General features: G+C 41.6%; 1 protein-coding gene across 2 annotated transcripts in view; it reads right to left on the bottom strand.

Annotated features, from left to right (window-relative positions):
- Positions 1-22,806, bottom strand: part of Plod2 (procollagen-lysine,2-oxoglutarate 5-dioxygenase 2) — a 69,299-nt gene that overhangs the window by 34,800 nt on the left and 11,693 nt on the right. For both annotated transcript variants that reach the window (XM_032910672.1, XM_032910673.1), the window contains exons 2-3: positions 5,051-5,142; positions 2,796-2,932 (exon numbers count right to left, since the gene is read on the bottom strand). In XM_032910672.1, coding sequence (XP_032766563.1) covers positions 2,796-2,932; positions 5,051-5,142 — 229 coding nt within the window. The remainder of the gene's footprint in view (positions 1-2,795; positions 2,933-5,050; positions 5,143-22,806) is intronic.

The raw sequence follows: 22,806 nt of genomic DNA, 5'->3' as shown, positions 1-22,806 counted from the left end.
CTCCCTCAAATTTTGGTATTTCCAGAGATTAAAACCATGATGCAACAGTATAGAACCTTTAATACCTGCAACCTACACTGACGACACAGACACACAGATATACAGGGACACATAGATAACACACATGCACAACATGTACACACACACTCACACGCATGCATGCATGCACGCGCGCACACACACACACCATTTTAACTAGTTGAAAATGCTCACTCAAGTGAATTTTCAAAATAAAGTATAAATCGTTATGGAAAATGATCAAATTAATATTAGCTATTTGTGATAGAGAAAAGGGGAGCTGGTGGGCTAAAGTAGGTTCTATCCTAAGGGCCAAACATTCCTTGATGAGTATGTCCCCAGATGAAGTTACACATGCAGGGTATGAAATTATTCCTGATGCTAAACAGGGTCAGAAACGATGAAGATCTTTCTATCTGGAAGGTCACTGCCTCCAGACGGTTTTCAGAGGAGCCCAAGTGCAGGAGCCACAATGCACAGAGGACAGCCAGAGGGAGAATGTGGCAAATCTCAAAGATGTATGCTCCTCAGCCCAGCTAACTGCCAGACCAGGATCTCCCCGTTTCTCAGTCAGTCCCTTAAACTAAAATGATACAAAGAATTAGATGAGAATCACTGTCTCCTTTTAAAATGATAGGGCTTATTATCTCTGAATGATAAGAACTTGCAAAGCTGGCAAATAATCTGTAAAAATGAATATTCATTCACTCCATAAAAAAGTAGTAAGTAATTTTTCAGATCCTTTATGTCAGCTATGACACATATAAAAGAGAAAAATATTCAGAATGTCTGACCCAGTCAGCTGTCAGTACCCACAACTAGTATCTTATTTTGAACAGAGATAGCTAATACTTGTTCACTAAAGAACAAATTTCAAGTAGACAATTTGGCTTGGGAATACACATGCAAGGATGTGTGCACGTGTGTGTGTGTGTGTGTGTGTGTGTGTGTGAGAGAGAGAGAGAGAGAGAGAGAGAGAGAGAGAGAGAGAGAGAGGAGAGACAGACATAGACACAGAGACACAGACACAGACAGACACAGACAGACAGACCGACAGACCAGTCACTGCTATTATATCTATATGTGAAGTGCTGTCCATCACTAATGATAAGATCCTTTGTGTCTGCACATGTAAGCTGTCACTATTGCCAGGGAGGGGGTTTTACCAAATAAACCAGCTTTTCTTAATAAAAGTACAGGTTTGCTTTTAAAACTTTATTCTCAAAAAAATCTACCTGGTCCAGGAACATGGCGGATCCTGACAATGCCTAGAGCCATCGGACCCTTTTCAAACACTGGATTTTCTGCCAAGCTGAGTCTTAAATACAACCCAAATGAATCAGACCGACTCGTCTCAGGTATGTGTGTCTTATGCCCTCTTCTGTCTGTCAGAAATAGCTGGGCTCCTCACACGCCAACTCGCCAGGATAAAGCACATAAGGGAGAAAGGAGGCTGGGAAGGGAAGGTCAGAGAAAAACAGGGTCCCCATACTCAAAGGCTCAGAAACCTAGAGACCATCACTAGGTTCTTCACTGGTGTGTGATCACAGACTATCTCCCTCATAATCAAAATCCAAAGTTGCTTGTGCCAGGTTCAAACTCAGGCATGTGAATATGAGAAATCCATACTGAGCATTTAATCTAGATGTTATATGATATTTATTATATACGATATGGATATATTAGACAATGTAAAAAACTTCACAGTGCATAAGTTGTCCCATACCTGCCATCTCAGACTTGCAAGGAAAGTGCATGCATGAAAATCAAGCTTCTGTCTGGGGACCTCAGCAACTGGAAGTGTGACAGTATGAAGGACTGACGGGGCCTAGGCATCACTGCTTCTGTTTGTATGTCAGAGTTCAGGCCATCCTCACATATACTTTTGCCTAAGAATCATCTCTAGTTTCATTTGCAAATGATGTGGTTTTGCATTTGGGCATTGAAAACAAGAAGGATTTAAAATGACTTTATTACACCAATGAGAGAAATTCCAAACAGGATTTAAAATGAAAGATCAATAACAACATTATAAAAATGAAAAAGACACAAAGCAGTCTATGGTACAATGTGGTGTTTTTAAAATACATATGTTTTAAAAAGATGTTAAGTACTTCAGGAAAATAAGGCAGTATGTAAAATGGTACCCGTGGGCCAGGGAGATGGCTCTATGGAAGAATATGTGCTTTGGATACGAATCCCTTTGTATTTCAGCCAAGCTCAAAAGCAAATAAATGGCAAAAATGTATGCACCAAAAGACTCTTTGTTCTTGACAGCACAGGGTCTCGTCTGTCTGCCTTGCACTTGCAACTTTCTAGGTCATTTGGACGCCTGAGCAGAGCTCATTTTGCCGTCTCCCTCAACTGCACACTCAAGCATGATCTCCACTGTGCCTTTAACCCAAGATTAAAGTGAATGTCACAAGAATGTTACATGGTTCCATATTTTCTTATTAGTTCTTATTATAACTCATCATCTTTAATATTACAAGACTGGTGCAGATTGTGACTTCTTTCATGCGTAGTAAATTTATTTTACATAGAAGAAAAACTGCCGCCAACGGGAAAATTCAGTATAAAATCATCTTGCTTTTAAGTTAGGGCTCAGAAGCACCAGCTGCTCACTGGAAAAACTTCTGTTATACCTGAGGAAAATAAACTTTCTATAATGAGTCACTGTCAGTAAAATATTTCAACATTTAAACTTCAATTATCCAATTCTATCTTTAAAGGTAACATAATACAGGCTGAAAAACACACAGGCTTAGTTCTCTTACCATTCAGTAAACAAGATGACCAGATCGTCCTGACCGGCGTAGTGCTCCATGGCTTCTTTCATTAATCTCACCTTCTGGCCCCCTCCGATACTGTTCATCCCATCACCGCCTCTCCACTCTTGCCCTTGACCAAGAACCTAGAAATGAAACCAAGAATTATCCTGAGGAAAACGCCAATGGCGATATCAGCATTAAAATGTCAGCAGAGACTCGTGCTGCACTCCTTTAACCGACTGCTTATTTATAATTAAAGCGCAATGTCAGGATGGAAGGGAAATTAATGCACGGGAGGGTCTAATTCCTCAGTGCTATCCACCACTAAGATACCACTCCAAACAACACCTCAAGTTGATTCTAACCTATAGAAGTGGACTCAGAAAGTAGTTCTCATCTTATTCTTGTTTTCCAGATTTAAATGAAAATGAAGAGACCCTTGTGGTTTACCTGTCTAATGTGATAGGAACTCTGTAAGGAAATTCCTATGATCAGAGGCTCCTAGACTGGCCTGTCAAACAAGGACACAGAGAAAGCCTTCAGTATAAAGAACCCTGATTTCTTTGGCAAATCTTATTTGTATCAGCCTCAAAAGTTTAATAAGAATTACCCAATGCAAGGGATGCTGAAGTGCAGCTAGCCTGGGCTACGTAGGCTCCTTCCAGCATCTGCCTGAGCCTTAGCCACTTCACCATGAGCTCTAAGTGGTGAGTGACACCCTGGCTTTGAGATGGAGAGATATAATCAACATGTGCCCCACCTCCCACATACAAGTAGATCTGGAGAACGAAAGGGGAATGGAATTTAAACAAACTCAGTGAACCCAACCTCAGATGTTTGACTGCCTACAGGGATGTCCCGGGTAAAGACATCCAAATGGACTGAAGTTAGCATGGAACTGGATTCAAGCCGGAGGGGATGCTGATTGATCAGTGCTCCAGCTGAGCTTCTCACAGGACGCTCTGGAGTTTCCAATACTGCACCACTGAGCCGACCACATCTGGAGCCTATCCCAGCCCAGCAGAGGGAGGAGTCAGGCTTTGCTGCACATGGTCAAAAATGGTGAAAGAAGACTCCTGGGTCCACTCTGTGACTCACTGACCTGATGTGTGTGGGAGAATTTCCCGGTCCAGCTCCTTTCAAGTAATGAAGAGTTCCCTGGTACAAAGTGTATGCTTTAGAAACTTCTGGACTACGTGACAGGAGGATGAAGAGAGGACCCAAATCTCTACTATTCAAAGGGAACTGGACTCTAAGATATGATAGGTCAGAGCTATGTACTCTCAGGCAAGCAGGCAAGTTTCCCTCAAAAATAAATAAATTTTGCTCATAAGCATGTATATGTCATTGGTAATGCAATTGATCAACGGCATACCACATATGATTTTCCTAATACGTGCACATGAGATACTTTCTATTCTCTCCTCACATCGAGCCCCACATATCGACCCACCAAGTCCCAGGCATATCCTTTGTTTGTCTGTGTGTATACACCGGTTTCCATCAAGGCATGCCAACGATAGCGCTCCTCTTCTTTCTCACTCTTCCTCTTTAAACACACAGATGCTATCACTAAATCTCTTTCCGGCACAGCTCAGCAACATTAACGCTCTGCATGAAAATCCACACCTTGTCATCTAGAGGCCAAGTAATGGATGACACTATTCTCTACATTACATGCTAAAACAGGTCAGTTTCTCCCAAGCTAGGAGCAACATTTTCCTTTTTTTTGTTTTTCATTTTCTTCAGTCTCTCAGATACTTCCTCATGCTCCTCTTTCTAAAAACAATATGGCTGGCATACTCTTTATATCAAAAGATAAATAACCAGATCCAATAGGCACATGTCACAAAAGCCAGTGTAACACTCTATCAGGGGCTCCAAGTCACCTCTGATCATATCTGTGAACCATATCCTGGGGACAAAACATCTAAAACACTTGGCAATGTTCCAACAAATGAACCCAAACCAAACCAAACAGGAAAAGCAACTGTCAACAGCGTACCCGACAGCCTCCTTCCCACCGTGTTTTCAACCACCTATAAAGAAACACCATGGCAGACAGTCCTTAGTCAGGGAAAACATTTACTGTCAAATCCTGATTGCACTGTATGTATGCATGACCCTCCAAAGGAAGTCAGGAAAGTTACATATATATGTATTTCTGTTGCTTATAGAACATGTTTAAATAAACCACTAGATAATGTATTTTAGGCACATACATATTCTAAGAAGTCCAAAGACAGAAAGACGTATCATACCTTCACAGTATAATTGAAATACTTGGCTGAATTCATAAATCTGTGGAATCCATCGTTTTCTTTGGTTGCTACAGTTATGACTAATAACTTATCTGAAAAGATAAAGAAAGAAGGTTTAGCAAAACATTAAATGCTGTTTCTCCATAACATTATGGTGATTAAACACTTCCTTATCACACAGGAATTCTCTTGATTAGTTAAATGAAGAGTTACTGAAAAACAGGCATGGAAAATGGGCCGTATTACACGGCAATGATCAACCCATGTAGCAAGAAACTATTTTACTGGTATTCAAATAAATATAGGAGATGGGCTTTCACAAAAGGCCTATTTTATCTCCAGTTAAGACTTTTGTACACATCACTCCATCAGCCAGCCGCACTGTCACCTACACGCCATCCCAGTTGAGGCATGCTATCATGTGATTTCCTCAGCAAGCTCTATTCACTCCACACTGACACTCACAAAGGAGGACCTCATCGAAAGACTAATCTTAGCCTCTAAAATAAGCTGAACAAACTGAAAACAGACTACTTACAAAGTCTTATTTTTCCTCCTACGTCTGATACTAAGGTCTTAAAAGACATCACGTTTATATCCTTTCTTTATTCTTAGTTTTGTAAACAGTAATTGGATCAAAAGTCAGAGATGCTAGCAACACCATCAGCAAGTAGGTAGCCTTTAGTTGCCTTTTACAATGGCTCCCGAATTCACTATAGGTTCTGTTCTTAACAGAGACGGGTGGAGTAAAAATCTGTTTACAAATACTCATAAAAGCCGCTGTAGACAGATGGGATAATATTTATCAGGCAAAAGCATGCTGGAAAACTCGTAAAAGTTGCATCCTCCCCAGCAAGCACTAAGGAGCAGGGCATTCCTCAGGGAGTCAGACAGCTGAGCTAATATCTCAACATTGCAAACACCAAGTTATCCCACTTAATTCTCCATGGCCTAGTGATACAAGAAGACCGAGAAGGTTCTGCATGACCGCTAAATCATAAATAATCCGTAGTCATAGGATTAATGGATCATAGGAATCAGTTAACAAACTAGGGTAATTCTTCATATCAAATTCTGAAAATATTTTACTATAGAATGTAAGCATAATTAATTTGCGTAAGCTAAACATTCATTATTCAAAACAAAAGGAAAAACATTTCCATGAAGATAAATAATGCATTTTTAGATTTCTGTTACAAATGAAGTATTACCTTACAAAATTTTTGGTTGAGTAAATGTTCCAAATAAAATATAGCCAGTAATTAATTGACGTTATGAAGATCTGAATATGGTTGTTTGAATAAACATGGCCACCACAGAATCATATATTTAAATGCTTAGTCATCAGGGCAAGGAGGGTTAAGGAAGGATCAGGAGTTGTAGCCTCCTGGAGATGTCACTGGGATGGGCTTTGAAGTTTCAAAAGCCCACTTCAAGCCCAGTGTGTGTGTGTGTGTGTGTGTGTGTGTGTGTGTGTGTCTCTCTCTCTCTCTCTCTCTCTCTCTCTCTCTCTCTCTCTCTCTCTCTCTCTCTCTCTGGCTCTGCCTGTCTCTCACCAACCCCCTCCAGCCCTCTTTGCCTGCTGCCTGAAGATCAGGTTGTAAAGCTCTCAACTGTCCCAGCACTGTGCCTTTCTGCTCACACCGTGATGTCTATAGACTAAGCTCTAAGTAAGTCCCTCATTAGATGCTTTATTTTGTCAGGAGTCCCCTTGTTCATGTTTCTTCATAGAACACAGACTAAGACACTGAGGAAAGCTATCTTAAAGATATCTTTAAATTGTTAATTTTAGAGAAGAAAACTTTCCAGGGCTGAAGAAATGGGCAAGGCTGACCATGTGAGCTGGTTTTCCAGAACATGGAACATTGTCAGCACAAGGGTCTGTACTCCCATCATGCCCCACTGCAGAGACACAAGGCAAAGACAGGAGAGTCTGTAGAAAGAAGCCCTAGCCAGCAAGTTATGTGCAGTAGTGGTGGCATCAGTCTCTGGCTTAAAGATTTATTTTGTTAAGAACATGCTGCTCTTAACAATCTAGAGCAAGAATAATTACAAATTCACGAGAACAATTAAAACTTATGATCAAATTCTCTCCAACCAGACTATATCCAAAGACTTGAGATGTCCTTAAACATTAACTAAACCGTGAGGTTATCCATGGTATGCAGTATTCCATGGATTACTAAACTTTTAAAATTCATTTTCAATTGATACAAAGTAACATAAAATTGTACATATAATAGAGTACAAGGAATTTTTTTCATGTACATACATATTGTACGTATCAACATCTTGACTGAGTGGATTCATGGACAAAGGATGGCATGCACATGTGTACAAAAAATATTCATTTTCAAGAAAATACATAGCACTACTTGGCATTCACAGATGAGGAGAGTAAGAGTTAAATAGGATAAGTGATTTAACTAATATTACCGAACAAGCTATGTGCAGAACAAGGAGATCATGAGAGCTAATCTGTAAAGCTCATTTGTTTCCAGTATTTAAGGTTGCCTCATTTGGCAAAGGTCACTGGGCCAAAAAACCCTTTAGAGTGGTATATACGGTGTAGCAGAGGACTGCCTTGTCTGGTCTCAGTGGTAAAAGATGAGCCTAGTCTTGTAGAGACTAGATGACCAGGGAGGGAGGATGCCCTGTGGAGGAGGAACTCTCTCAGAAGCAAAGTGAAGGAGGATGGGGGAAAGAATCCGTGGGGGGGGCATTTGGGATGTAAATAAATAAATAAATAAATAAATAAATAAATAAATAAATAAATGGTATGTGTACAGAAAAGGAATGGTAAGCCAGAGCTTCCCTCTTCAGAAAGGTCTGATTGGAAGACAAAGTAACTTTCACAGAGCTATGGGTGCTTAAAGACATTTTCAAAGTATGTAAGTTGATTATTTATATTGCAAATAAAAACAAAATTAGTATATTTTATAGTAAAAGTGATTATTAGGTAAAGATTGAAATGATGTAATTTTAATATATTGTTGGCCACAAACTTTATGTCAATGATAACAATGACAGATCACAGAAATTAAAATGAGAACAGTTGGCCTTAACACAACGCCTAGTTTAGGGAAGTTCATGCTCTTGTTGTAACAATAGTTACAGACGTGAGCCACACAACCTATGTAATCTGTACAAAACGCACTCCATTGTAAGAACCCACACTCCCACCCAACACTCCCTCCCTCACCACTGCCACAGACCCACACCTGTGCCGAGTCCTGCAGTTACTCAGACCTGACTGTTCAAAGATCCCGAGCTCGTGTGGTAAGTGAAAGGAAGAACAATGAAGGGGATCCGCTCCCCCACATTCATAGCAATCCCTTCCCAGAAACATGGAAAGAAAAACTGCACAACCCTGGACAGCAGCCAAATACTCCACACAGAGATCCAAGAGTTCCTTCTGGAGTTTAGAATGTGGAAACGAAGTTCACACTCCAAAGAATGAGCATGGACGACTCCCAACGCAAGCAAGGAAACTCTGAGATAAACTTCTGAAATAAAACTTCAACAAAAACGAAAAAAAAAAAGCAGGGAAAAGCATTCACTATGATTATCTCCTACATGGTATTTAATAATAAATATAAATTCTACATTAAAAAAAAAAACTCGCAAGGTTGAACACAGGCTCAGAAACAGCCAGTGCATGCCAAGCAAGCCAAGAAAACAGCCCTCTTTACCAGGCAAGTGACATGTGCCAGCTCCTTCCCACGTGTGAAGTTACAAGACATTGGTGAGCTATGTCAGGAAGTAGTAACCGTGTGAGGTTTGACCGGGTGGCGAGAGATACGGAAGCCATGCCGTGTACTAATAGTTGAGGGACTGAGATGTTTTTCTACTCTGATAAAAAGGAAAAAATAAGAAAGGAATCAACCACCTTTTGCACTAACTCATTTCAAGAGGGAAAACCAAAAATCTAGGTTTCTCTGCACAACTTTAGAAAGCTGGTTGAGAGAGAAGGACAAATTAATTGAGGACATTGTGTCAACAACAAGAGTAAGATGTATCCAAAATAAATGAACTATGTGAGAAAATTGATGTGCATTCTATCCCTTAGATCCAACAAATACAGTGTAACTTTCCAAAATTCATAACAGCATATTTGATATCTCCACGTCACAAAATGTGAACACTAGATATAATTCCAATGTCAAAGACACAAAGAGCTGCCAACCACCCGCCCAAAAGAAAGAGTGTACATTAATGAACTGCAGGGCTTCAGAGACATGAAATGTCACAAAAATAGAAAAACGTGCGAGTGAGAAGAACATCCTCGGAGCTGAGTGCTGTGACACATCTGCTGGCCAAATGCTTTATCAGAGACGGGGACCGGCCTTTCGCCAATCCGCAAGCAGATTACGTAGCCTGTTGAAACACATTTGAACTGTTACTGTCTGTTCCATATTTTACACAGGCAGTAAAATATCTCCTCTGCTCATACACAGGGGGCACCATTTAGGGACCAGGACAATAAACCACAGATGAAGGTAACACCCATTCCCACGAGCTGCCACTGGCAGCTGTGCTGGGATTGAGAGACCATGCTCTAAGAGAAGGGTCTAATTAAAAGAAGATTCAGAAACATATGCTGTTGAAATTTAGTGAAAACAAAGTCCTAAACTTTACTTATCATCTTCAGTTACAAGGAAATAGTTGTTTCTTCTATCCTGCATTTCTAAGAGAACAGTACAGAATTATTTTCAAGGACTGGGGCTGCCGGGCTTGCAATGCTGTTTCTTGGTTCTCAGAGTGCTTGTTTAACATGCTCGAGGCCTGACTTGATTTACAGCATAATGTAAGAAATAGATGCTTTGGGCTGGAGAGATGGCTCAGTGGTTAAGAGAACTGACTGCTCATCTAGAGGTCCTGAGTTTGATTCCCATCAACCACATGGTGGCTCCCAACCATCTGAAATGTGATCTTGGGACACTCTTCTGGCATACAGGCATATATTCAGTCAAGTGCATTAGATTAAGCAGCAGCAGCTCAGTCTCATTCTGTCTTTAAGGCTTTACAGCATTTACTCCAGAAGCTTTAGAACGCCCTCCTGCTACTTCAGTTCACATTATACAGAGGTTGCCATGTAAAGGATTACTAAAAACATGGATGAGCATATTACATGATAATTTGAGGCTATAAAGGTAACTCCCAAATGACTCGCAATGCCACCTTTATAGACCGGGCATCTATGGAATAACTACAGTCATTACAAAACTTCCGTGCTCTAACTACCAACTGTCACACTCTCATCTTGCTGAACAAGCTAACAGTTTTAGCGGTGTTTCAGGGCTGGAGCAATGGTTCGGTGGTTGAGAGCACTGGCTGCTCTTCCAGAGAACTCAGGTTGGTTCCCAGCACCCACACAGTGGGGCTCATAACCTGTTGTAACTCCAGTTTCAGCAGATCTGACACCCTCTTCTACCCTCCGTGGTATCGGGTTCACAACTGGTGCACAGACATTCAGGCAAAACACGTATGCACATAATTTTAAAAACTGTTATAGGATTGAATAATGAAATTAAAATATATTTTCAGACATCTGAGAGGTTCCTGCTCAAGACATTAAAAAAAAAGTGGTTCTTCTGCTTGCTTCTAAAAAAAAATATCTCAATGCCACACAAGTGAGTATTCCATATATTATTATACATGAGCACACTTTACATGCTAAGCCATATTTTCCTTTTATAGGTTTTACATGTATTTGAGCTGTTTCCAAATGGAACAACAGTATAGTTTGGTTTATATAAACCACTACCTATTTAACCATTATACCGTGGACTTAGTCAAGCTATTTTAAAACACAGCTATCCTTTAGAGCATTTAAAAAGATACAGTTGTTCTTGATGTACATACAGTTGTAGAGGTACACTATATATAATAAATTCCAAGTTCAATTCTATTATGATTTGAATCTGCAATGTCCCCCAAAGGCACATAGCATCTGGTCTCTAACTGTTGGCCTTAATGGCCTGAAGTCCTCTGTCAGCATGGCTAGCATAATTCAGTCCTCTCTTGAGTTGCATGTATCAGGAATGCTGTTACAGCAACCAGAAAATTAATGGGTTCAGAAGAGAGAGATCCAGGGTTCTCACGTATGATAAACCTAACCATTTTGTTCACAGCCCTTAGGAACTGCTTTGTGGAAGACATTGTAGCAAACACAGAAAAACCCTAGCGCGCCATAAGCAAGGGATGCTGACAGAACACGGGCCGTAAAGACTGTTGCTGAGGTTGCAGGCGGCAGCAAAGACTGCTGAACGTTGACTGGAGGCCACTCAGGTTATATTCTGACCATGCTCTCCCCTCTCCTGGAAATAGGAATGAAACTGAACTCTAAAGCAATTACCTTGTTTACTTGACAGGGTGACTTTCATGACAGCCCAGCATGCAGCCTGTGGCATGAGTGTTACTGGCTGCTTTTGGTGAGATTTATTATGAGTATGCAAAGCAAAAAGAGCAAAAGAATATGTGTCCTGGAAAGGAAAGAGTGCCATACCCCTCCTGATTCCATGAGGAGGGAATGGTATGGTTTAAGAAGTGCCCACCTCAACTTACAACAGGCTAGAGAAGCAACCACACATTTTAAGAAGTATAGTTAGTTTATCCTAGTTATAAACTGAGGAGAAAATCAAAGAGTTTAGTAAGACACAGCAAATAGGCATGCATAGTAAATGATTGCTCATAAACAGTAGGTAATCAAAGTATTTTATTTCAATCTATTATTTCAGGTACCAAAGAGATACAGGAATACATGGACTATTTCCAAGTAAAACACTGGGAGTAATTTGATGCACACCTCCCAGAAGACACTTTGTTGACCTTAGTGATATACATGTAACGTCCCTCAGAACCAACCCCTACACTCCAGACCACTTAACCTTATCCTGAAAAGCACCCTTGCTCTCAGTGTCTGTGCTTTACAATTCTGTTTTTTGTTTTTATTTAATTTATTTTTATTTTATGTGCACTGGTGTTTTGCCTGCATGTCTGTGTGAAAGTGTCAGATCTTGGAGTTACAGACAGTTGTAAGCTGCCATGTGGGTGTTGGGAATTGAACTCAGGAACTCTGGAAGAACAGTTAATCCTCTTAACAGCTGAGCCATCTCTCCAGCCCCACAATTTTGGTTTTCTACTAACCAGTCACCAGTCCTTTTGTCATATTCCAGTCATGAAGCTGGAACCTAATGTTCTCACCCATCCCAAGTAGCCATGTATGCCACATTTAGCTCAGTATGGCTTACCCGTCTCAAATCTCCCCACTGTGGAGCTCACAGGAAGCAAGGCAGCTAACCATCTATTATCCAAAATGTGCTCAGAGGCCAACGTCTAAACCACAGATGTAAACACTGACCTATTTTCATCTCATTGACGGTTCTTTGTCCTACAGGACATCTCCCAATTAATGATACAGTCAGAAATAACCATATTATTCATTCTTGGAACACTGGGCCCCCAATTTCCACTCCAGATTTTCTATTCCTAGGGACTATTGAACCCTGATAATTCAGAGCTAGTAATCATAATTTATCAACTGGCCCCCTAATCCCAGGTATCACCATCCTGTTCCATTCATATACCGTTCTTGTCAACTGGTTCTCAGACATGAACATGAGTCAGAACTAACCAAGGTCTCATTTAAACATAGATACTGGGTCACAAGTCTCCTCTCTTACTCTGTATCAGGAGCTGCCGAGGACTGGTTTTCTGTGTACCGGGAGATATGATAAAGTCGAAATGGGGACCACATTATAAAATTAGTTACCTAAGTGTGCCAGCAAATATCCACAATGACATGCACCGAGACGTAGAATAATCTAGATCACTCCACAGAAGAAACAAACTGTAGGTGGTTCTTGGAGAAAGGCTGAGATTTAAACAGTAAGAAATAGGGGTAAGAGGTTCTGATCCTCTGCCTTCAGAAATGGAAAGAAATGGTTAAATGCATCCACTGAGAGAAAAGGCATCTGGAAGCCATCACCAGAAAAGAACATGCACAGCTCTGAGAAGTACCAGGCCTGGGCAGGGGAAGATGCTGCTGTGTATGGTTTGCAAGTGAGAAAGAAACAGTCTATGAACGCTAAAATGTCATCGCCCTCTTCAATATGTGCTGTGCTCTACCATGTGCCACAGTGTTCGAAGACTCTGTGTTCCAGGGGAATAGTGACAAAAGCAATCCATCTTTGCTGCCAGGGGGGCAAACACAAAGGACAATGCTTCTGATAACTCTGCTCTGAGATGCATGGACAGGCAACACAGGGAGCCGTGGTGCTGCAAGGCTGCAAATTCTGAGTCACACACATAGCACGCGGAGAGGAGAGTCTAATGCGGACACAGTGAGCCAGGCAGATAACATGCTAGAAGTTTTCTAGTAAGACGGAACAATCAATACAAAGGTTGCCACGGTGCCTGGCTTGGGAAAGGAAAAGAGAGGCACATACATGGCCAGGAGAGAACAAGCAAGAGAAGATGTGGCACACAAAAACTTCAGAACTGCTCATGACCTACAGAGGGCCTCACAGGTCAGTGCAGATTTTAACCTTGACATTGGATACCATTAGAAGTTTGAGGACAGGGATAAAATACAAGGCCAAGATTAGTATCTGCTAATAGCAACGACATTTACCTAACAGTCATTAAATCCAATTACTAAACGGTCTACTTTTACATCAACTATGCTGCTCTAAATAAAACATATTTGAAGTGACAGGATCCCAGATTTGGGCCCAGATAAAATGTTTGGTGCGACACAATATGGCTTTCTCAGTCATGATGGCTAATGATTATCAGGATTGCATGGCTTCGCTGAAAGAATGAAGTACAAATTCAGGCACTGCGGGCTAGTGGGGTGGAGGTGGGGTGGGGTGGGGTGGGGGTGGGGCTACAACACCCTAAACTAAAGAGCATGACTGGAACCAAGGAGTAGCACTGAAGAATGAATGTAAAAACCAACTGATCTGGATGTGTCTCGAATAATTCAACAAGTTAACTGATGTTAAATCGCCTCTGTGAGGAAGGGATGAAAGAAGGAATTCCAAATCATTTAAGATGATTTTGCTCTGAAAATGGCAAGAAACTGTAAAAGTACTTACAATGACAGTGTAGATCCTACAAATGTGACAGGAAGCTGTTAACTTTTCTTGTATTGATACTTGCTTCTTCCTAGGAGAATCTCGGACACAAACTCGCAAGAAACCCCAATGAGCTCCTGTGGGTTTTACTGCAGGGACGAAGGCGGCAGTGACTAAGCTCACCTCAACACCAAAGCTTTTCTATACTGCCCATTAGTCTGAATCTCAGCAGACTGAGCAATCGGTGTGCAGAGCCTTTTCCTCATTTTAAACTAGAGAAAAATAAACAAGCCACGGGTGCACTATGTAAATTCACCACTTTAAGTCATTACTGAGACGGTCTTACCAGGGTCGGAATATATCCACTGAGGCTCACTGGTGAGGGATAGCCCGGAGGCAGAGGACACCGAGGAGGAAAGGATGGGTGAAGGGTTAGTCTAGCTAGCTCTCCTTTCCCTAGTCCCTCCATTCTTTTCCTGTCTTCTGTGTAGAAATATCCGTTTACTTTCTTGCTATGATACATTAGAAATAAATGGCAGGCCACGTGGCTGTTCAAATGCTAAGATGACTTAAGCAAGGCATTGATTAGTCATAAAGACGACACACATTTAAAGCAGACGTTCACACAATAGCTCTATGAATGCAATCTAAGATCTGTGTATAAATCCTTTATGGATTTATACGCAGGGCCGTATGCCTCCCTGAGCACTGGCTAGGCTGTGCAGTACTGGACAATCAGAAGTTAAGGTAGAACATTTCTGGAGGAGAAAATGAAGATCAGTCATATCCCATGTGGCCAGCTTCTGATAGGAATCCTGAGACTTGTGAGCTCTGCAAACATCTCTTACAGTACAGGGTCACCCTGCCCACTGCTGTAAAGCTATTACTCAGCCTTGTCTAACTTCTACAGCCAAGAAGCCCTGTTATCTCCGGGTATTTCCTCAGAAACAGTGACCTCTCCCAGTGGGCCTCGCATGTCATTAAGTCGAAGATTTCTCCAACAGGAAACACAATGATTTCATTTAGTGCTAAATAAAACAATACCTATAAAACTATGCTGAGTACGTGCGCACGCATTTGTGTGTGTGTGTGTGTGTTTATGTGTGCACACATGTGCATCTGTGTGTGTTTCAAGTAAAAACGTTTCTCAAATTCACAAACTATTCTGCATTTTCTGTTACAACACATTCCCATAATTAGAAAAGGCATATGAAAAAATGACTTCTCCGAGATTTCTAACTGCCATATGAGAAGATGGACTAATTTTCACAGGCTTTCAACTTTAATCTCACTTTCCCTACTTTGCTTTTGTTTTTCTGATGTTGGGAATTGAACTCAGGACTTGGCATGCAGGAGGCAAGTGTGCTACCACTGAGCTACATTCCTGGCCCTGGGTCTTTAACTTCTTAGTTCCCAGAAGGGTCAGGGTACCTTGGGTCACCAGACAGCATGCGTCTTCAGTCTTCACTAGCTATCCCTGCATGTTTTTAAAAATGTATTTTATACTGAGATGCGGAAAGCTCATTTGCTCATTCTGTACATAGTCCTTAATCACAAATAATGCAGATCATCTCTGGATTTTAAGCTATGACCAGACAATACAGTGAGCTGTTAAACGATCGGTAGCCCATGTTTTCACCAATACTAAATGATTACCAACACGCATGGGATTTATCTCGAAACTTGCACAAACTGCATACACCTTCTCTGAGGGCATCTGGAAAAGTGAATGTCAGTCCAGGGAGGTTATATTGTTGAAAGGAAAGCCAGACTGCCCTACACACTTCCCGAACACAGCAGTGAATCATCTCAAGCTTCCATGGCATCTCGTAGGTTAACCATGGTTTGATAACTATTAGAATGGCATAGAAAAAATCCCAGGCCTCTTCTGGAGAAACTCACACAAACATCCTATCTGGAGATTCCCTTGCCAAGGGAAAGTGAATAATTACTGAAGAAAAGTGAACGCTCCACCCACACACTACAGCTGCTCCGTCCTCCTTTGGGACATGACTTTGAAGCCTTCATGCTGTTCGAACGCCTAAAGAATGTTTTAAACACTAGAGTAGATCCTAGAGGAACTACTATAGAATCTAATACAGGAACTAAGAATCTCGAGGCTACTTTTATTTCTTTTTCCTCTATGGCCAGACGAAAACCTCATATATAGCAAGAGAGTACCAGAGTAGCAGGACATTTGGAAATTTTAAGGAATAGGAGCTTTCATTCTTGAGGCCAGTCTGGCTCCTAAATCACAGCCTTAAACTAACTCCAGGCTCCACTCTGCCCTAAGGTCCAACAAATTACCATTACGTGTCTCATTTTCATCGGCTACCATCGTCCAATTGAAACAGATGCCCACTCATCCAGAGATGCCACAGGAAGCCAGAGAAAGACTACAATGTACAAGAACATAAAGTAATGACTGGCAAGCTCTCAGTGCAAAGAAATATCCCCGCAGATCTACTTTGAAGACAGGTTCCTGACTCCACATAACTCAGGGAATAGTGAAGACAACACAGGGTAGGTTTTGCCCCCAAACAAAGGTTTCGTGCTAACTGTGATAAATGCGCAAAGAATCCTTTTTGTAAAACAACTATAGTGAGGTGAGAGATTTTTTTTTCTTTTCGTTTTTTCAGAGCTGGGGACCGAACCCAGGGCCTTGCGCTTGCTCGGCAAGCGCTCTACCACTGAGCTAAATCTCCAACCCCCGAGGTGAGAGATTTTTAAAGGAAAAAGTTGTACTAAACAAGGAGGTTAGGGAGTTCTGAGAAATTTATACCAACAGTGAAACCTAAAGGAAAAGAAAGACTTTACCAGGGGAAGAAAGACAGTTGCAGGGAAACCGCCTTAAACCAGTAATAAGTAAATGTTCCAGGACCAGACTTCCTTTGTGATCCCTATTCTCAGAGAGTTGGAGGACTGATAATAACTCTCCTTACTGTATCACTGGTCAAATGCTGATGTAACAAAAATAACTGTGTCTGTCTGTCTGCCTGTCTGTCTTTCTGACAGTGCATGTGTGTGCGTGTGTGGAGGCCAAAAGTCATTAGTGCAAGGGTCTTCCTTTTCTGTGTTCCACTTCATTTATTGAGACAGGGTCTCTTGGAGAACCTGGAACTGTGGGACTAGCTGTTTGAGCAAGGCTGGCTAGCCAGCCAGCAAGCCAATGGGATCCTCCTGTCTCTGCTTGCCAGAGGTGGAGTTACAGATGTGCAACACATCTGGCTTTCATGTGGATGCCGAGATATCTGATTTCAGGTGTTCAAGCTTAAGTAGCAAGCTATCTCCCAGCCCACAATTTTTTTAAATTTTTTTGCTTTTAAATTTTTATTTTTTTTCTATTTTACAGATGTATACTTCGCCTGCATATATGTAAGTACACCACATGCTTGCCTGTGCTCAAGGGAAAGATCTAATCCTCTCAGAATAGAATTAACAGATGGTTGTGATCCACCATGGGGGCACTGGAAATCAATCCAGAGTCCTCTGTAAGAGGAATTACTGTTCTCCTAACTACTGTGCTATCACTCCAGTCATTCAGAAAAATTTTTAAATAAAAATGATCAAGAAAATATTTAAACCTTTTCAACGTACCTTTGAATATACTGTAACAGAACTATTACTGTTACTATTTAATGCACAGCATTTAAAAATTCTTTTAAAGATTTGTTTTTATTTCTAACTGGAGAGAGGGTATGTGTGAGTGCAGATGCCCGTAGAGTCAAGGCATTGGCTGTCCCTAGACTTGGAGATACAGGCAGCCGTAGGTGGTTTCTTGTGGGAGTTGAACTCAGGACTTCTACAGGAGCAATATGCACTCATAACTGCTGAGTCATCACTCTGGCCATGACCTGGCTCTTTGCACTGATTTCTGTCACCAAGGAAAATACTTTCCGAATCATTAGAAATAACACAATGGCCACTATCAACCATCACCACGAAGAGATCCAGGATTCCCTCAGGGACTAAGTTAGCTGAGGTGGAAATTGATTAGGTAAACTGTACGTGGCCCATTCCCTGGACTGGGATCCTGTACTACACAGAAAGGCAGGGAGAGAACTGAGCTCAAGAATGTATCATTCTTTGCTTCCTGACTGTGGGCACAATGTGCCCAGGTCCCTCACACTGTTGCCACTGTGACATCCCCAACACGGGAACTGTAACTGGAAGCGATGCTTTCTCTCCTTTACAGATGTTTAACAGCATTTTCTCACAGCCACCGAGGGGCAGCGTGTGAAGAAAAATAGTTTTTCCTTTTTTTCACTAAATATAAAATTATGTAATGCAATCAATCCCCTTTTCTATTAACAAACTACCTAGTGCCAAATTTACTGTCCAGTGCATTAATCCATTCTCCAGTGATGCCTCTCAATACTATTTTTTCTCTTCTTCTCTCTACCTTTTCAGTCTCTTTTCCAGTTATTTCTCCCTTCACCCATTACTGAAAGCTAAGCCCTAGCACACTATTAAATATTAACATCAATTCTAAATATCCTTTTTAAATTGCATAAGCTGCATATTTAGCAGAAAAGATCACCAGGCACTGAAAAGCAGCCCAGAAGAACTTAAGGGACAATGTGATATGAGGAAAGCACTTTTAGGGAACATAAATGCCCCTGGACTTCCCGTAAACAAACTAAGCCACACAAAGCAGCGCCTGTCTTTAAACAAAATTTAATGTGTGATTCATAACAAATAAAAAGAGAAATTAAAAATAAACTGTCTGGTTACTGTTCTGCAATACAGTATGAGGGGGCAGCAGAGTCGGTCAGTGCATGCTAATCTTGATCAAATCAGATATGATTATCCCTTTGGAACAGCTCTCTGCTGACTCAGGGGAAGATGAGCAAGGATCGTAGAGCCCTGGAGCCAGACTCCCTGGCCTATTTCCATTTTCCTTGCTGTAACTGTCGGAGCTTCCAGGGAATATAATTCCTCAGTTTTATCACTAAAGTACGGAGAATGCTGTGTCCAAAACTCATGGGCTCACTGACCAGTAGCCGCTGTTCCAGATCTTCCTGGAGTTTCCCACTCCAAGTTCCTCTACAGAACCCCTGTTTCAGCAGTCGGTCCTTTTCAGCCAGCCCTGGCACACCACCAAATTAAGCCCTTGGATAATATCACAGGGACAGACAGACTATACACTTTAATGAGTGATTACTGACAGTAAAACGGTCACCAAAAGTTTTCAGAAAGCTCTAGTTTACCCCACATCAGAATGCGAGAGCAGGCATAGTCCATTTTTGCTCTGTGAAGATTAGAGGAAATTTAAGCATTTAACTGCCAGGCACGTAGAAACTGTAGAGATATCTTCTACCCTATGTTCCCCTCTCTTGTGCATGTGCACTGTGTCTGCAAATTCTATCAGAGTGATGTGGCCCAGCCTCTCCTTGCCGCCTGTCCCAGGCATGGCACCATCATCTCCTCCCCTTGTCACATGTTCTAAATGACCTCAGAGCAACCACTCCAGACCTAGTCAACCTGTTCTTTACACTGTCATCAGAAGAGGCGGCCTGCAAAACTTCTTTCACCTCAAAAGATCTCAGCAGTTTCTCTCGTTTTCTGTACAGACCAGGCTCTTTGGTACAGTGTTCCCTGTGGAGAACCACGGACTTACAACAACAGAAATATGGAACGAAGCCCTGAAGAGACCTGAAGTGTGTTTTACAACCCCATCATCATTCTTACACTGGATCACACACACACACACACACACACACACACACACACACACACACACACACAGAGAGAGAGAGAGAGAGAGAGAGAGAGAGGTTCTTTCTTTTTGTTATTGACATTTACTGATAGAATTCTTTATTGTACTCCCTCCACTCAAGTAGATTGTATATTCCAATACCATGGTAAGACATCTCACAGGAAAAACAAATTGAAAAAAAAAAAAAAAAAAAAAAAAAGAAAAAAAAAAAGAAAAACCTCTTATTCTGCTAAGTAGAGAGTAAAAAAAAATCACTACGAATTGAAGAAATCAATCAGTAGCAGTATTGGAAAAGCTGCCACGATTCAATAGAAACGTGAGGGACAAGACGACAAGCCACACAGCTTTCTGCTTATTCACTTTGATACATGACACAAGAAAAAGTCCATACCCCGTGACACGCTTTTCCTTTTACAAATTCACATGCAAATAAGTATAAATGGGTCCAAAGTGTATTTTCAATAATACTATTAGAAAGTAATTTGAGTTAGTGCATCATACTAAATGGAGCATTTGTCCAACAGTGAGTAGGACCTAGGGATCTGAAGCAAGCCCTCCACAGACACCAAATATTACAACTATAAAACCGAGCCCCGAAGCAAATAAGCAAGGTGGGGAAAGACAGAACAGCGTTTTGAAGCGGGGCAGATTACGAAATTGTCTTTACATGCCTGCTGACAGCATGTACTGGATTTTGTGACGAAAACACATGAAGGTACATCAACTTAAAAAAAAAATCACACTATTTTGCTTACTACTTCATAGTGGGATCGCAGACAAATTTAATTTGCTAGTGACCGTATGTTAAGTCCCAGAAACCCATTTCACAGCACGATTTTAAATAATGACATGGTTTTTATATCAGTCGCTCCGCACTGGTCCTATTGGTGCTTTGACGCTTCTTAGGGAGCATTTAGGACGCGCTCTCTAGTTGCTACTTACTAAAGGTCTGTAGAACGGACACAGTAAAAAGATTAAGCAACAACCGAAAATCAACACTGTTTTTCTACACTAGCCAATGAAGAACTCCAGTGAGAATATAGTAAAATATTCTTTCTTTACGAAGGCTTCCACTTCTAATAAGATAGCTTTTAGAGAACAGATAAAATGCCATCAATAATTGTTTCGTGGGTGCACTAACAGAGGACTTAAAATTGCTAAATGGGATTTTAAAAGTCAAAGGGCCTGGAATTATGACCCAAAGTAGGTAGAGGTAAAAGGAAGCTCTGCTGACAACCAAGAAGCCACGGTGAGTCCTGGCCAGGGAGCGCAGACAGACTTGGAACCCTGAGAATCACGGATGCGGGCAGTGTAATCAGAGTGAGCTGAGATGGTGACTCTTCCTTCAAACTCGGCAGATCTGACAGTCAGGACAGGCAATTCTTCCTCGAAGGTCATGCTGCAGGACACCCCACCCACTCACCCACCCACCAGTGTTCATCCACGGGAATCCAGCAGCACCAACCAACTACTCACCACAGAGCCCTTACACACATTGTCACTTATCCGCTGAGAGAACATCTGCTCAGGAGACGCTGGACTTGAGAGGGGCAGGAGAAGGGTGCGGAAGAGTTGTGGTTGTCTCCCTCAGAGACCAGCAATGCACCCCACCCCCACCCCGTCCCCCTGCAGCCCCATCTGTGAGGAAGGCAGCTCCGGAGTATTTCTGCCTATGTCTGTCCCTCACTCCCTTCTCTCCCTTACCTTCTCCCCCTCTCCCTCTTCCTTCTCTGTCCCCACCAAAAGAAAAAAATAAAGACTACAGGTAAAATTCCCTGATCTGAAAACCCAACACTGTTTGACCTTTCTGAAATCCCATAAGCAGAAGAGATTTGACTCTGGCATAAGCTGGAGACAGCTGCAAGGGTGTTTAGAAACAGAGATTAATGCATCTGATCACACATGCTTCCCGGCGAAAGGATTTCTGAGATCCAGCAGCTGACCACCATAGCCTCACATTGTGTATTTAAAGGCCTTAGCTGCCCGAGACACTGACTAATGTGTGCATACACAGCTACTGAAGACGAGTAAAGCCGACGCCAACGGAATAACGGTGCACACAGCAAAACTGAGTGCCGGGACTAATCAAACCTGTATAACTCCGGAGGAGACAAGTGAATCGTAGGTTTGTGATCATAAATCCCAAGGACATTTGGGCTTAAAGGGTAAAAAGGAGGAAAAAATCATATATAAAAAGAATGACAAAAAATTTGAGTTTTGAAACTAAGTAATCAGCATCATCAAAAAGATAACATGTGCACTGTTAAATTTATCTTTAATTTCTTTTGAGATCTTCTGAACTTGCTGCCTCTGCAGCTTAGCTTGTTAAAACCTGCTGAGGCCCTCTCTATCTTCCAGTATGGAAAGGTAAGAATAATCCCACGACTTTTAGGTGCCACCCTAGAAAAATGGTAACTAGAATTACATTTCTTAAAGTGGTACAAAAGTAACAGCACAAACTGGGCAAGTTCCATTGGCAGGCGAGCCTCTTCTACAGGTACTGTCATAGTCAATGTGCAAATGATTGCCGAGGAAGCAGCATTACTGGTAGGGAACTAAGAGAGTTCAGGGAGGTTAAGAAGCTTGTGCAGAAGATAATCTGCTCACGTGTGACACCTTATGGGTCTTGAAAGCTTTATCCTCTTAACTACGGCCCTACACTGTTTCCACACTGTTTATCTTTCGGGTACTATGTAAGCAGTTGGTAAGCCCTTGGCTTTCAAATACATCATGCATCCCAGCATCAGAGGCGACAGCATGAGGACTTTACAGTCACAGTTAGGGTTCCATCAGTATTTTATGGGGAGCCCTCACTGGCTATTTTCAGAAAGTGAGCACTCTTCTATCTTCCTTTTACATCCTCTTTGTATTTCAAAATAAATTAGTACCATGCTTAAAGTCATTGTAATGTTAAACAGGATGAAGCTGATATTAATACAGCTATTCAGGTCATTCAC

Source organism: Rattus rattus, chromosome 8 (genome assembly GCF_011064425.1).
Source record: "Rattus rattus isolate New Zealand chromosome 8, Rrattus_CSIRO_v1, whole genome shotgun sequence".
NCBI lineage: Eukaryota > Metazoa > Chordata > Mammalia > Rodentia > Muridae > Rattus > Rattus rattus.
This window is presented reverse-complemented; position numbering and strand designations above follow the sequence as displayed.